We start from the raw sequence: 17,521 nt of genomic DNA on the forward strand, positions 1-17,521 counted from the left end.
AGAGACGTGTGTGTGTGTGTGTGTGTGTGTGTGTGTGTGTGTGTGTGTGTGTGTGTGTGTAAATTATTTCTGGTAGCAATCCTTTTGTTTTAAAGACTGAAAATATGCAATGCCCATTTCCCCCCTTGTCATTTACTTTGGCAATGTCTGTATCTTAAAAAAGAAAGAACAACTTTGAATTTGTTTCATTAACATAATCTCTTTGCTCTCAATAAGACCTAGGGTGAAAATATACAAGCAGACTCTATCACACTGTTGTAATTTGGTCAACCACTCGGGTACTGTCAATATCCACCATTTCCACACATTCAATTTCCTCCCGGTTTTCAGGATTTTTCTTCTCTTTCCTTTTTTTCTTAGAGGGTGGCAGGAAAGTCAGTATCACAGGTAAAATGGCAAAGCAGTGAAAGAAGGTGACAAATGCTATTAAAAACAAGCACCTGAACAGTGTACAGGTCAGATTTGAAGGCACAGCTGCGAGAGGAATCAGACCAACGATATAGCAGAGGTAGCTCTGTAAAATAGCTACCCCGTGCACTTCCAGGGCATTCTTTACCCATTTAGTTCTTGTGAAATCCTTGCCCAGAACGAATGTGGATAACAGTGGAGCACAATTGTCAATTGTGTAGTTAATTCCATAAATTAAGCATAGCACAGAGATGCAGTCCAGTTCTACTTTCCATAATGTCATGAAACCTATAACTCCAAACTCCACGGACACAACCGTTAGAGTGAGCCATACATTAATCAGAGAATCTGCAACCAGAAATGCCGAGAAGAAGAGCAGGAACAAAGCACTGATGCAGGAGTTGTGCAGGGGGGCTCCCAGAGAGGAGGCATATCGATCCATATACACGAAGGATGGGTTGAAGACAATGAACTTCACCTTGGAGGTGACAGAAAGTCTCCTGAGGGTCTCCAGGAGATCATAGAGTTCTTCTCTGTTAGTTTCCATGGTCTTGGCCACCAGAAACATTCTGGAGGCCACTACATCAACCTCATCATTGTACTTTTTAGAGAAGATGATGTCCTCTTGAAAATGTGAAAACTGGGGAGCTTTCAGGAAGGAATTCCTCAACATGTCTGTGAAGTTTTTCTTAGGTAAGCCAGTAGACACATTGAGTTTCCGAAGGTAATTTAAATAGCTCTCAAACCAGGATATCCGCACGAACCCCTTGGTGTATTCTAGCACATCTTCTTGGACACTAGTGTTCCAGTATTCTATGGACTCGTATATATAAAACCCAATCACCGGACTGTAGTTACTAAAGTACTTTTGCTGGGCAGTAGTGTACTCAATGGTTTGCGTCGCAGTTGCTACGATGTTACTAAGGTCTGACCCTTCACTGACCTGCAGATAGCCCATTAAGGCAAAGGAAATATAAATAAGGTAAAAGAGAACTACAAAAGGCTTGACATAGGTGTTGGTTATCCAGTCACAGTAATAGCGTTTGAGGAAACATACCAATAGGTGACTCTCGTAAGTATTCGCTTCCTCGCCGTCGGTTGTGTCCTCGCTGAATCTGGCTGTCAGGAGAAACCTGTACCATGCCGGCTTCTCCTGCAATGCCTCGGGCTTTGGGACTTTTCTACAGAAGATACTATGCTGGTAATTGTTTTCTATGTAGCCAGTGAATACCAGGCTGGAACCATAAAACGAGAGTACATAGAGGTAGTTGAAGAAGATTGCAATACAGGAATTGCAGCAGAAAATCCTGGCTGCCTCAATGTTCGTGAAAGGGCTGGCCCCTATGCCAAAGGTGACCAGGTACATGGCAGTGGTGAGAGAAAAGGAGAGCATGGAGTCTGCATAGACTGCTGCAGTTCTCTCTTTAACATGTTGGTCTTCTCTAGTTTTCCTCCAGGAGGATAACATTTCAAAAGTCCCATATAATCCATGACCTGAGGGGGCAGAAAAAGACCAGATCAAAAATTTGAAGGGAGTAACCTCTTGAAAGAGAGGAACTAACTTGGTCATGGGCAACTACTGGGTCAAGGGAAATACAACCAGCCTTGGTGGTGACAGTTTGTAAATGCCAAGAATTTCTCCTGTGGGAGAGAGCCCTGTATTTTAGTGAATCCTAAATGGTAATGGCAAGTGAAAGAGAAGATCAAGGGGCTAAGATCTTCATGCTCCCTTCTGGCTTAAGAATGCGGGGTGGACTTTTGCCTATGGAAGCCAAGTAGACTGGCGTCTGTCCCTTGGGGATTATATACAGCGAGAGGTTAGGGCTGTGGATGCAGCTTGCAGAGTTTGTGTTTCCCCTGGTTGGTGGAACACTCCAGAGAAGGTTCCTGGCCACTCACCGCTTGGCTTGTCATCCCCACAAGTCTGGCTGGAAGTCAGCACAGAGGAAGGTAGTGGGCAGAGGGTTCTGAGTTAATGTCTCATCATCTCCTCTAAGTTTGGCCAAGTGGAAGGCTTTAGGGAGAAGGAGGCACTGTATTTAATTTGAGTCTTGACGGGAACCTAAATCACAGCCTCTTCCCCATGCCCCCCGCCCCCACCAAGTATCAGTCCAGGGAGCAAGAAATCTGAGACATAGAGGGAAGCACAATAAGTAGCACTGAGTTTGAGTGAATAGGAAATGTGGAAGATGGAACATGATTCACACAAACTCTCCCTGCAACTGATAAAAATCAAAATTCCACTTGTAGGTGTATAGCTTGCATTTTGTCTTCAGGGATCTGTTTGACCAATTTTGCTTGTTCGTAGATGATGTATCAAGCAGGGGCTGACTCTGCTGGTTTCTCTGCACTATTTGGCAATGGCGTCTGACGAGGAGAGCCAGATCAATAACCTTTTTCCTTAACTACTTAGTGCCTTGGCCTCCTTGGTTAGTATTCCAGAAGCACTGGAATAGCAGAGGTACACTAAGTGCCCATGTTTTCACTCCATTCTAGTGCTTGAGGCTGGATCTAGCTAGACTTCCCCCACCTCTCCTGCTTGGAGGCAGACACTCTGCCTGGCTCTCCTGGGTTTCCAGGCCACTGTGACATTGAAAAGCCCACCGGAAGTGACCTGTTGTGGCTTTCAGTAACCCCTATCTTGGCACTGGGATCAGCAGATCTAATTTTCTCCTTCTATGCCTTGGCATATTCAATCCCATTATTGAGGATAATAAAATCTCTACCCGGTGGTACAATAGTCTTGTTTTTAAAAAGGAATTAAAAATCTCTGGCCAAGCGTAATGCTGAGTGAAGTGAGTCACTGTTATTTTGTGTGTACAATAACTGGGTGAACATCTTCCCTTGTGCCCAGGCTGGTATTTATATCCTTATTGTGAAGTCTTGCTCAGTCTCAAACCTGAATGCCCATTCCATAGTCGTGATATAGACCTGTTTCCTCAGAAGGATTTGGCATTTATCTTAATTTACTGAGCATCGTTCTGCAGCCACTTGAGAGGGCAGGTAGAGACTGTCAATTAGATAACTAGCACTGTGACCCCTACTAAATTGGAGGCACCTAAACTCCCCAGACCTGAAGTCAAAAGTGCACTCATTGACTGGCATCTGCTTAATTATGTTTTAGAAAGTTAACATCTAGTCTCAGAAGGGAAGACTATTTGTTAAGTTTGTTTCCACATTGTTCTCAGGAAGGATTGACAGACCTTTTATTAAAAGTAACCAATTCCAGGACAATGAGCATAAAAGGAGGATTAATATCTCCAAGGTGTCTGCACCCTGGGCAAACAATACTGACCATTTCATCTGGGGCCAAGTAGACTAAATTCTCTTGGATAAAACACACTAAAGTTTCCCTGAAAATGGCAAATGAAGATTTTTTTAATAGTATTTACATGCTAGAAACAAGAAAAATGTTTTAAAACAGGGCTTTAGTACTGAGTCATTAAATATGGTAAGAACATAAGAAGGCATATAGCAGGATTAGAATTAGTCGTGCAGTGCATTAGAGGGGCACCAGAAAAGGTGTTGGGGGCTGGGTGGGATGTTTTACGACATTATCTGACCCTGACTCTTGTTGGAAAATACCCTAAGAATCCATTTCTTACCATGCTGTTGAGTAGTCTTAGAGGCTAAGTGATGAAAAGAATTGGAATTAACAGAGCTATTAGGTGAAGAGAGTGAGGCTTGAGGGTCCAGAATGAAAATAATCAAACTCAAGGAAAGATGGAAATAGGCTTTGAGCTTATCTCCTGAGTTCTGTTGCTGCATCTTAAATGCCTTGTCCTTCTACAGTTTGATCATTTTTATTGAGTCCTGACTCTCTTTGCATATGCTCTTGGTTCTGGGGGCAGCTCCAGAGAGAATTTTTATTTCATTCTTAGGGGCTGTTGGAAACTACGCCTTTCCTTCTCTCCTCTCCCTACAGGGGTGTACATGTGGACATTCGTAGAGGCAAGAAGAGGAGGCCCCAAGAAAGAATACATTCTACCAGATCATTCAGAATTTGTTGCTAGTCATTGTTGGTCTTGCCTCCAAAGGCCCCCACTATCCTTCCTGATATAAGGCCAAATTCTTGTTTCTCAAGCCACACCTTTCTGGCAGATAGATGCCTATACCCTAAATTCCAAACTGGAGGTGTGCAGTGTCTTTGAAGAGCTCTTTGGATTTCAGGGACAACTGCGGACACCATAACTGGGCCTCCTTCCCGCAGTTCAGTCAGTCAAGAGAAGGACGAGTGCCAACAGAGCTGGAGGTGCCTCCTGGGGATTAACAGCCTGGGGCGCCTCACTGCAGCTAGACCTGATTCACAGCTGGGTAATTATGTTGAAGAGGTCAGTCTGTTACCCTAAAGGAAAGCTGAACGACGGGGTCTCTGTTTCCTGGCCTGGACTCAAGGGGAGTCATATTCTGGGAGTCCTAGGACATGACGAATACCCTGCCTGCTCCCACAACTCCCCAGAATGCCTACTCTGCCCATAATTATAGCCAAATTACCTTTGGTTTTGGCCTTCGAGGGTGTTCTTATAAATGCAGACCCCTCCAGGACAGTGGTGTACTGAAGCAGCTTCCCTTCAGTCTGGGGGTGGGGGGTGGGACAGAGGCTGGAGATGGGGAGGCAGTGAAGAGGAAATTATAGGTAGGTGGATTTCACAGAGACTAAATCCTTTGCAGTTTTTCCTTCAGCCAGCCCTGGCCTTAACTCTTGTAGCCACTTCAGAAATGGGCCAGTGAAATCAAGAAAAGGCAGGGGAGAAAGGTTTTGGTAGGTTCCGTTCCTCTCCACTTTCCTCTCTCAGCAGGTGCCTCCCTTCTTTAGTGTCACCATCATCCATCACCTCTTAGTTTTGGGGCTGAGGTCCAGTAAACAGGACTCTGAGGCCAAATCTCACAGATGTAGGCAAACAGATACTGCATGTGGATGGAAGATACTTTTCAGAGGTTTGGCTATCATTTCCCCTATTTTTAAAAGATGCTTTAAAAGCAGAAATATTGCTGTCTTCTTTGCACTTCAGTTTTTAAATTTTTCTCTACGAAGTCGGAACTCCGTAAGCCTCTCTATTAAATCTGACCAAGGGGCGTATGTCATTGGCGCAAAGCATTATTTCAGCAAGGGACCATTATCCATCTCCAATGTTGCAAGACTGTTCACGAGCACTCCCTCGTAGCAGCACTCACATAGGGAGCTACCCAAACCTGAAGTTCCAAACAGACTTAGCCTTTGGTGACCAGAGGCCCTGTGGTGGTTATAGGAGCCAGGGCTCCACATCCCAATGGCAGGTCCATAGCTCAAGACCCGGAAGTAAAGACTATCCTGAGCACGCCAGGAACTGATCAATATCCCACAGCTTCCCTGTCTTACAGTTAAAGTGTTCAAGGCTGAAGAGTTGCCAAAGGGAACTGTTAAACACCACATATTGATTCTATCAAATTCTTAAGATAAAGAAGCTTTTAAAGTATTCACTTGTCTTTTAAAAGCACATGCAAGATGTTTGTTTCTATTTTGGCACACTGCGTGTCTGTATAGTTCCATGGGTGTCAGTATGTGTCAGGATACATGTACAGGCCCAAGTTCTAATTAATCATGAGTGAACACTTTGAAGCGGTGGGGGCTTTTAGCCAGGTCCTGGGATAAGGACTGTAGAGCTCTTCACCAATGTTCAGATACAGTTTGTACCAGGAGTGCAATTAATGTTTTATTAGCAGTAGGCTTTGGGACTGTCATTTAGTAAAATCAGATACTAGAGAATTTAGGCTAATAGTTTTCCTTCTTTTCCAAGTGATTTTATATCTGTATGTGCACATGAATTTCAGGCTTTGGAGCCATGAAGAGAAAAAGCAACACAAGTGATAAATAACACTAATGGTAGAAAAACCTCAACTGGCTATCCTCCAGTCACTTAGGGTGAGGCTCAAGAACACTCGCAGATTAAATCTCATCCTCACCCAGACCCTTTTCTGGGGCCTGACCAAAGCCTTCAGGGTTGTTTATAATCCACTAATGCAGGAATCCACCAACGAATAGTTGAGAGTTAACCCAACTTTTCCCAGTAGATGTGCTTCTGGAAAGCTGTTCATGAAACGAATCATATTTTCAATGTATTTAATGGTTTTGCTATCAGAGGCAGTCTGGGTGATTTGTTTATTTTTTTTGTCAATGAATAATCACAAGCAAATTGATCTATTTTGTGCATCTGGATTCTGTAAGGCAGATTTTTCTCCAGGCCCATATTCTCCTGCCTTCCCCAACACACAGTGACATAGCACAGAGGCTGATGCCTTTGGGCACTACTCACATTTTCATCCTTTCCATACTAGCAGGATTTCCTCATCTGGAGTTCCAGAACATAAGGAGTAGCTGAGAAGATGAGGAGGTGAAAAGGGATGGCTTGCTAATGGATGATCTTTTAGTTTCAGTGCAAAAACATTTAATATCAGGAGACAATGAAGCCATTTATAGAATGCCTGGGCAGTGCCAAATTTCTTATGTGGAAATAAAATTACTACATTCTTCTAGAAGATCCATAGTATAATGAATGCATGAGCAAAATCTGCTAAAACATATTTTACTCTTAGATGAGCTTCACTAAGTAGCTCATGTTCTTAAAATGCTTTACTTTCAGTGACATCCCCATAAATTCATGATTTTTGGTTTTTTTGGGAAGAAATTTGAAGTGTATGAATGTCTGGGTTGAGTAACATCTATTTTCAGGGAGAAGTTCATTAATTGGGTTACATTTACACTTTGCTAGTTATAAACATTTATTTTCTATGCTGAATTGTTTGGTTTATCACAGCCTGTTTTGTGTCACAGTTAAGAGTGAGAGTAAAGGGGGGCGCCTGGGTGGCTCAGTTGATTAAGCGACTGCCTTCGGCTCAGGTCATGATCCCAGGGTCCTGGGATCGAGCCCCACATCGGGCTCCCTGCTCAGCGGGAAGCCTGCTTCTCCCTCTCCCACTCCCCCTGCTTGTGTTCCCTCTCTCGCTGTCTCTCTCTGTCAATTAAATAAATAAAATCTTTAAAAAAAAAAAAAAAAGAGTGAGAGTAAAGGAAGGTGTACTCTGCTTAATTTAAGAAGGATGCACACATCAGGGCAAATACACACATCTTATGCTTTCTACCAGAGACTTGTCACAGTTTGGCAATTCTAATCATAGCATTGGATTTTAATCTGAGAAATGCTTTTCCCTCATCAGAGAGCTGCAAATAAGAGTCCAAGAAATGAATATGCTAATAGCTCTTCCTTGTTGAAAGAAAGGTATTTAGATACTGAGTGTGTGTGGGCACTATATAAAATCAGTGTCTGTAAATGGGGCCCACAGTATATGCTATGGTCACTGTGCAATATCTTTACATATAAGAGACATATGTAATATATAAATATATACATATATGTCATATCCTATTCAAACATATTTTATATATTTACATATAAAATGTGTGAATATATACTACATAATAGGGAAATATATAGTATTTATACTCAAATATGCAAACAATATATGTTACATAATGCTATAAACACATGAAATACATATATATGTACATGAACTTATTGCATAATACATATTACATATATACCATGCGCGCGCGCACACACACACACACACACACATACAATGAATAGTAGGCCGATTTGAAAGTTATTTTACTGGTAAGGAAGAGAAATGCGAGTGCTACTACACTATCAGTGCAGAGGAGAGGCTAGAATCCCTCGCTTAGGTTCCATCTGCATTTTGGTTCTTGGCTGCTGAAGTAGCTTAGGTGAAATGCAGGATTTCCTTGAGGATGACTGTATATCTGCTTGCATTGTGAGCTCCTATAGACCCATCTGGTCACTACTACCTGGTCCCAGCAGTGACTTTCTCAGATGCTGGTCCAAATGCAACACCAAACTAGGTATTTTTCTTCATGGTCTATTTTTACCAGCTCAGTGTCCTGACGTTGCCTCTTGCTGCCTGACCTTTGTAACATCTGCCGGTCCACCAGTCCCTAGACTAGGTGGGGCTAGACGACCCAGAGTATACCCGGAGATCAGGGTCAAGGAGGAAGTGTCACTGCATTCCTCTGCCTTACTGAGCTCCGCATGGACCTGCCCCCTCAGTCCTATTCTTGTCCTCCTTTATGGTTAAGAATAGAACAATAAAACACGTTTTGCTCCATCTCCCCAGACCTATTTCTCCCCACCCACCCCGTACTGGAATATGATTGGTGGAGCATAATAAAAGGGTGAAAACTACCCACAAAACTAGATTGCACAATCTCCTTGTAAATCAGTCCCCAAATGACCGTCAGACATTACAAAAAAGATATCCAGGGAAAAAACTTTGAAAATATTGTATGGAATTACTGTCTTATTTTAAATCAGATGTAAACAAAACTGAGAACAATAAAACCCTTATCAACCATGGTTTTTTTCTCCAGAAATTACCGAACCAATTAGTGATTTATATCCAAGCAGAGTATTTCCACAGCATTCTGCTCCATTATGTAGACTGTCATATTGTTGCAAATAACGGACTTGTACAATAACATATTAGGTTGACCCATAAGAAATTACTGCTTTGTAGTTCAAAAAGGGCTAGATATTGGTACTAATTTTGTAGGTCAAAAATAGTTGAATATTGGCAATTTCTTATGGTTTGAACTTTATTATTATCTGGCTGATTTCCCTGCCCTATGTGTCTCATAATTTTAGAAATATGCCAGAATGGGGTGCCTGGCTGGCTCAGTCAGTAGAGCATGTGACTCTTGAATTTGGGGGTCCTGAGTTTTGAGCCCCACAATGGGCATAGGGATTACTTAAAAAAAAAAAAGAAATATACCAGCTCAACCTGAAAACAAAACCTTTCAGGTTTGCTTGAGTTTAGAACAAAAATAAGAGTTCTGATTTCTCAGAACTAAATTTCCTGCACAAGAACTTTCACCTCTTCAAAGCCTGAGCTCCATATTCTGCATTATATTCCAGGTGGCATCAAATGAGAACAAATTCTTGGAAAACTGAACCTGATCTTCTGGTTTCTGGTAAATACAGATAATCTTAGAATATACCTGAAAGGTACCAAATGCCCCTGCTATTATTCTCCTAGCACTTAATTACATCCTTTCTTCCTTTCCCATCCTTGAATTTGAGTGGCCTGGCTTGATAATTCAGAAGGAAGAGGGTACCCTGGATGTGGTATTTGACCCTCTCAAAAGTCCCAAACATTTGAAAGGGCTGTAAATCCCCAGTAGCTCACTGTGATCGTATAGTGGTTAGCACTCTGTGTTGTGAAAGGGCTTGAAGAATATTTTTCTTGAAGAATATTTTTTCGTCTCATCCGATCTCCATGGCTCTTTTATCTTGATAAATGCAAAGCAACCCTTATAAATTAGATTACCACTTACAAACTAATATCGAAACTCTTTCACCACAACTTCGGTTCTCCCCTTTCAGCTGGTCAGAATGTACATGAAGCCACAAACCTTCCAGATGAAAAAGGAAGAACTCTTCCTTCTGTTCCCTTCTATATTCTTCAACATTCCATTCCCTTCCTGATTTGTGTCTGACCAGGAATGCTGTGGAAATAGTAAGCCTCTAAGGAGAGCTTGCATGCACAAAATCTTTGCCAATTTCTTAAATCATAGCCAACTGGAGGACAATGGTGTAAATCCTCATCCTTTAAAGGAAGTTCCATAATGGATTAAAATGATGAGTGTCCTGTGTTTACAAATGGCAGCTCAAGTACTTCAGTACCTGATATTAATACAGTTTGGAAAAAAAGGATAGTACTTTATGCATAACGGGATGATAGAAGCTCTTCTCCAAGTTTATAGTAACTAAAAAATGTCAATGGGCATTTATAATGCGGTAGACCTTTAAGGATTTCAGCTCTAAATAAACTGATCTGACTCATATGGACGGGGTTTTGGCAGAAGTGGGATTGTCTAATATGCATGACACTGATTAAAAACATTCTAAATCATGATGTATCTATGCTTACATCATTGCCAAAATGATTCATCTGTGTAGGATATATTCTTATTGCCAGAGATGTCACGTATCGTCTTGGCTAGAAACACATAGTCACATCCCATTATGGCGTACTCTCAGAGTTTTTCCAAATTCTTTCCTATTCTGGAATTTTGTCAGGTTAATACTGCTTGACACACGTGGTCTTAAAATTTTCCATTCTAAATCTACTGCCATTTTGGCATTTGGCTGGATCTGGCCTTATGTGACCGGCATCACACTGAGAATGTTTAGTTTGCTGAATTTTAAATATAATGTTTATCACATTATGGACCTGTTGTTGGCCAAGGAAATCTCTGTATTAGAGCCTTTTTTCTGAGATACTTTTCCTTTTAAATGAGGCCATATAGTTTTAAATTTTTATTTGATATTGTATTTATATAACATGGAAAATCAAGACATTTTGCTTAAATCTTAGTTTAGGCATAGCCATTTTATGTCATAGACAAATTTTAAAACTGGACAGTTTATTGACTCATAGTGCAAAACCCTTAGCACTGCATTTCTTCTTTGTCGTTTGAAATATTTATTGGTATTTTGGGACTGGTCATCAAAAATCCAGAATTAAACATGGGCCCTAAACGCAACATTTATGAACATGCTCTTGCCTATATTTCATTTTATAATCAAATTCTGAGAACAAAGAGTTTATCTGTGAAACACAGAAGGGTGACCATCCTAAATCCAGGCACTGTTGGCTTTCTGAGCATAGTAAGCACCCATTACATGGTGCAAAGTATTTATTGCAGATGGGCCCTAGCTACTAAAATGCATAGCTTCCTTTCATGTTGTGACTAAGTAATAGATCTCTTTGGGCTAAAATGTGCAGAAAGTTTGCATACTGATTGTCAGCAGGGAAAACTGCCATCAAATCAATGCATATAACTTTCCTCACAAATTGCAAACAAGGGAGTATTGGGTACCTGCGGCACTTGGTCTCTTTCACCATGAACGCCAGATTTTTCTGAATTGAACTTTGACGTCAAGTTCAGTGATCCTCGGTGTCTGGGGAGTTGCGGCGCTACTATTTCTGGATTTGTTTTCTAAAGCCAATTCTCAGCTAACATCGTCCAATCTCTTACATCCTTCCTTGCACCAGTCCTAGCTGGTATATTCCTTTTTGTGCTGCCTTTGATTTACGATGTTTAAAACTTCTTTAGGAAGTACAAAAAGAAGTTTTAAGAAATCTTAAATATCATAACTTAGTTTACTTAATAAAATTAATTTAGAGAAGTTTCGAATATGCTATTTCATTTTATTTGGTGAAATTGATTTTTTTGTGAGGTTAATGTTAAGAAGTTTTGACTATTGCTATGTTGTTTTACTTGAAAATAATTTTAAGAAGCTCTAAATATTGAAGTTTTATTTTAATTAACGCAGTTAGTTTTTAGGAAGTTTTAAATACTGTATCATACTTGGGGCTCACTGGTCACAACTTGGGAGTGTCATCAAACCTGGGCCAATAGTCCTTTTTCTAGATTTGACATTCTTTCTTCTTGATCTTAGAAACCCACTGCCTCCCTTCAGTCCCCCACTCCTTCCTTATTCCTGTTTTTTCTTCCTCCCGCAAAAACAGTCACAACAAAAACCACTGCATTTTTAAAATGAAAAGCTAAAAAATAAAACCCAAGCGTGGGACTAATCATGGGCAAAACATCTTCATTTAAAGAAACCTTGACTCAAGCCTCCATGGAAGCTACTACCCAGTTGCACTGAGTCTTCAAGGAACTGCCGTGGAGCCCACCATCAGTGCACATCGTCTTGGGGTTCAGGAGGCTTCTTATGCTTCCTTCTTAAGGGACTGACTTCAGGAGGAAGTATGGCAGCCCCCTTCTCTGTTGTGTTTGGCAGTGATGAGCAAAGTGACCTGGTGAATGTAGGACTTGCTCCATCTCCACAGCGCCCCCTTTCCCAGGAGCTACCATATATGTTTTTATTGCCCAGGTCTGCATTCCCACAGGCCTCAGAGCCTGGAGGGCAGCATGTCATTCTGCGACCTTGCAGCCCTGCCACTCTGCTTATCATTTAACTGAAAGGCAGCTGAGATCTGAGTATATTCTTTTCTTTCTTTCTGCTACCCCTAAACAGGGCATTAGGCATTCTAATGAACTCAACCATAGTTCTTATCTCATTCAATGAAAAATACAACTTCATTTGTCATGTCAGTATCTGATTCCAAATGACATTTTAATTTTGCTAAAGGAATTGATGAGAAGTGGCCACAGAAAAGGGACAAGCGAGCCCCTGGAACCCTTGGCCCACAGGAAGCCTGCCATCAGGCTTGCTGGGTATGCCATCTTCAATACCAGATGAACAGAGCAACTGACACTGTATTATAACCACACTGGCTTTGTTTTCACCGTTATCTCTAATAGGAAATTCTTGCAGCCCCTAAGAGAGAATATACTGGGATTCTCACACCGTCATTTTAAAACATTCCCCTGAGTTTATAGCAAGGACAGGAAAAAAGATACCTTCTTATTTATTTCTCACTTGTTGCTTTCAAGGTTTTTGTACATTTATCATGTCCCTTTTTTGTGATATTCACATCCATTCCATCCATAGGGTGGGGAAATGGAGGGTAGCAGACCCTGTCAGTGCCGAACCTGTGTGCCCTCCTAGTCACTATTCTGGAGCTCAGGGAAGGCTTCTCACGACAAACACCATCCACCTGGGGGATTTTTGCAGCTGCAGGAATGTGTTCAGTCTTCCCCGGGGAGAGCCGTCAATGACTCATACACAGGGTTTCTGGGTACATGGCCCAGCTTGCAGCTTCCTCACCCCTCAAGGAGGACCTCTCTGAGGTGTGTTCTGTTAAGTCTCCCAAAGGTCCCCAGTGGGATTGAGCCACCAGAGCCTAAAGCAGTAACCTGCCCATTAACATAGCCTGAATTGTCTTCCTTCCCTGACTCACATTCTCACTCCCACGCAGGGGCTTCCTGGGCTCACCTCCTAAATTAACGACTTACATCTAAATCCTTGTCTCAGGGTCTGCTTCAGGGGAAGCCCCACCTAAGACACTGGGGAACCAGAGAAGATTAATATGTGCTGAATGCCATACCACTCCTTACTGGAGAACCAGGGCTGGGACCCAGGGCTTGGGACTTAGGGCATATTTACCAAGTGAGGTTGCCCCTTGCCAATGGCCAGCACATTATAGAATTGGTCCCAGGACTTTTGGGCAAAAAGAAGACATGATAGACAAAACAAAGTCATGAGATGGCTACTCCTTGCCTTTTAGGGAACCAGTCACCACCAGCAGCAGGAGGAAATAAAAACAAAACGAAGGGCAGTAATTACCTAGCATGACGAAAGGGACTCCCAGGAAGGTGGAATTGTATTTCCCACCAGTAAGATTGATGATTCCGGCCGCGGTGAGAGTGGCCAGGGTTATGGTCACCAACCCGAGCAGGCCCAGCCAGGGTTTGCTGCGGACGCAGTCCTGCATTGAGCAGCACAGGATGGCCATGGTGACCACCAGGATCAGGCTGGTGACCAGGTAACGTTCCGATACACGGCTGGTCTTCTGGAAATCTTCCCTCAGTGAGGAGGACGTGTAAGGGTACATTTTGACTTTGCTATTGGATTTCTGGAACAGTCGGACAGTGTCGCAGAAGCTGGACTCCCACCTCTCAGCCACCATGTCATTGAGACTGTTGATTGACTGCAGGTAGTAGGTGAGCTGGACGGCCTCTGCGGATTTTACCCGGTCCTTGCTGTGCACAGTGACGCCTCCAAGCTGGTGTCCGTTGTACACTGCCCTCCCATCCTTTAAGTGAGTGATCGGGTATGTGATAGCAAAATTGGTCCGGTTGGTGGCCCGAGCATTCTTTAGCTCCTCCAGAACATGCACTATGTCATCCACGATGCAAGTCTTATCATTATTCAGGATACATATGTGGGCGAATGTGTAATTAAAACCAGGCCTTGGAACCTGGATCCTGGTCACAGCAGCATGCAACTATGGGAGAAAAAAAATGAAAGTCAATTTATTATTAAAAATAAGACATCAATGCATGATATTAGCTCTGTGGATTCAAATATCTCTATTTGGGGTGGTGGAGTCACTTGGGTCATCTCCAAGTTGAAGAGTTCAAATGAAATGTTATAACCTTATGATAGAAATAGGTAGTAAGGATGCAAAACCAGCATCAGCACAACTTGGGAACTTGTCAGAGATGAAAACTGTCAGACTCTACCTCAGACCTGGTAAATTAGAAATCTCTGGGGTGGGGCCCGGGAATCTGGGTTTTCACAAGCTCTCCAGAGGATTCTGATAAAGGTACAGTTTGAGACGAGCTGGGTCAAAGCACCAGCATTATTTCCACATGTTCTCTTCTTTATTTGTGACTCAGTTGGTCTATAAATGTCTGAAAATCTCACATACGACCACCGTCTTGAAGATGTAATGTACCAGGTGAACTAAGGTACGACTTCTTGTGGAAGCCCATCCTCTGCTGCCAATTTCTAGGGCCCCTAAATGACTTCCCCATCCAATTCAGTCACTTGGTGCCATAAAAGAAAAGAGGCTCACCTTGAGGGACCTCATATTCTCTGGCTTTCCTTGTCTGCTTATATGGGAGGGGAGACGTAACTGCAAGAGTCTGGCTGGGCTATATGGCGGTCACGCTAAAGGAGCACAGTGGGATTTATTCTATACACCTCACCCCAAGTCAGATTCGCCATGTTCAGGCTCCATACACCTGTGATCAAAGCGGACACTAGGAATACAAGCGCTCATTTAACAACTCCTACCATATGCCAGGCACAATTCTAGGCCCTTTATGCAGATTAACCCACTTCACCCTTACAAGAAACTACGATGTGGGTACAAGTACTAGGCTCATTTTACAGATGAGGAAACAGACGGTTGCTTGCCCAAGGTCGCACACATTGTAAGAGAAAGAGAGAGCTAGGCTATCCCAGGCAGCCTGGCTCCAACACCTGTGCTCCTAACCCCTGACCACAGACCTCTAGGCTAACAATGCCGGGAGTTGAGTCAAAGTTCTTGCTAGCAACTAATGGTTAAATTGGGGCTTGCCCTGCCCAAGTGCTAAGGTGGCCTAAAAAATCACAAGTGCTCAAGTTCAGATATGTAGGAGTATATGTACTCTACAGTCTAAGGTGAGAAAATAAGCCCTTTTCTCTGTAAAATGAGTCCAGTCTGCAACATGAGGCCAGCGGTAGACATGTAATTGAGTGTTCAGTAAATGAGTGTGCCTGTGCCTCCCACTGAGTGGGCTCTCGCAGGAGCAGAGATAGCCACTGTGTATCTAATGAATGAAGAAAAACATTTCATATGCAAAGGGAAGGAAGTTTAACATCCAGTTCTACACCGTGACTGTGCCATTATAACTCATAACCTTCTGAGCGTCTCCATGACCCTGATATATTTTCTCTTACATCTGCTCTAGATGGATTATTTGTGAAGACATTTTGCTGTGCATGTGCCAGGGTGAGTGGGATATTTATTATGCTTTTTGAAAATGTCGGAGGGGTACCAGCTGGCAAAGTCCTTTAGTTAGCATAGAGCATGAGTTGTTAATCCTAATTCTCAGCGCACCCTCCCCCACATCTCCTCATGGGCACCAACCGTCAGGTTCAGGAAACACTTCACCATATTATGTTTGGCTGAAATAATTTTGAGTTCTTTCCTTCACTCACACACACACACACACACACACACACACACACACTCTTGATCTCCCAGAGATACCGAAGAGATTATTTTCACAAAACTCTTACCATCTGCTTAATTTTTGCTTTGGTGCTTTGGGATTAATGATGAACAAAATGTCTTCAATGATTTTAAACTCTGTGTCTTTTTATCCATTCTTCTCTAAGTATGGCCCAGTGAATTTTGATTAAAAGAACTTCTAACTACAAAAAAAAAAAATCCCAAATATAAAGTTATTTTAGGGGAGAGAAGAAACGAGAGGAATTTAAAGACAAGAGAGAGTTTTGATTAAGTGTTGAAAGAAAGACTTTGGGGAAAGATTCAGAATAGGCTAGAAAAGGAGTGGTATTGAAAGCATGCATATGTGTAATATTTAGTGCATTGTTTGTTCCTATGAACAGTCTAATAAATCTCCCTTAGAGTGATTACTAAATATGTCAAGAGAAAGATTGCCAAATAAGATGGTGTTAAGCCACAGGGCCAAACCCAGTTATAGCAAGGGGATATTTTCCATCCATTCTCTAAGGCGACCATGCCCTGCTGGGTGGGGAGTTATAAACTATTTAGTGATCTGCCAACTCTGCAGATCTGCTGCTCCGATCCTTGGGACCACAGACCAAAGAAAGCAGACACCCTGTTAACTCCTGTACCACCAGATCATAGGAGGGAGACTTGGGAAAGCAGACCTTAGTAAAGTTTGAGAAGGAACGTTTCTTAATTCTCAGCACCACAGCTGCCGTGAGACGCAGCTGCTTTGAATTGCCAATGGAGAGGTGGGTAGAGCGTGTGTCACTCTTGCTTCTGAGTGGCAGAAGCATCCATAGAGGGAGTGTTGGCTGTGGCCACCCACCTGGCAGGAGGCATCTGTGGGATTCTACTGTGGGATAAGAGATGAGAGGATAATAAGAGGCATGCAGAAGAACCGGAACTCCTCAGTTCTGATCTTTGGTTCTTATGACTGCGTATCAAGCACGCACGCGATGTATTCTTGGCTGCCTGCATAGCCTTCGGCAGGTATGCTGCACATGCTACCTGGATATCACCCTGTTAGGGTTTTAGAATGCCCTGATTTACTTTCCTAAGGGATCCCCACTTAGGACAGCAGACACATTAGTAGGCATTCTTAGATATATTCCCAGGGAAAAAGGGAAGCCAGAGATTGAAGCTATGCTCTCTCTCTCTCTTTTTTTCCTGTATACTTACTTTAAATTTCTGCACTGGGAAAGGAAGATGAAAATGATGACAGGTTAATTTATGGTGACTTCATCTTTGTCTTTAAATTAATGTTTTCTCTTGGGGCCAGAAAGGGGAAAGCAAGCCAGGAAAACATGAAAGCATGATAGTGAAATGGTGACTAAGACACCTCTGTCTACGAAACGGACAACCTCCAGCCACACAAGCTTGTTTTTTTTTAAAGATTTTATTT

The 17,521-nt window shown here is 42.5% G+C and overlaps 1 protein-coding gene across 1 annotated transcript in view; it reads right to left on the bottom strand.

The window, feature by feature from the left end:
* Positions 1-247: 247 nt before the first annotated feature.
* Positions 248-17,521, bottom strand: part of PTCHD1 (patched domain containing 1) — a 51,453-nt gene continuing 34,179 nt past the window's right edge. The window contains exons 2-3 of the mRNA XM_028122541.1: positions 13,719-14,379; positions 248-1,902 (exon numbers count right to left, since the gene is read on the bottom strand). Of these exons, the coding sequence (XP_027978342.1) occupies positions 248-1,902; positions 13,719-14,379 (2,316 nt within the window). The remainder of the gene's footprint in view (positions 1,903-13,718; positions 14,380-17,521) is intronic.

The sequence above is a fragment of the Eumetopias jubatus genome, unplaced genomic scaffold (genome assembly GCF_037043125.1).
Source record: "Eumetopias jubatus isolate StellerSeaLion01/CBP00866 unplaced genomic scaffold, mEumJub1_p1.0 scaffold_11, whole genome shotgun sequence".
Classification (NCBI taxonomy): Eukaryota; Metazoa; Chordata; class Mammalia; order Carnivora; family Otariidae; genus Eumetopias; species Eumetopias jubatus.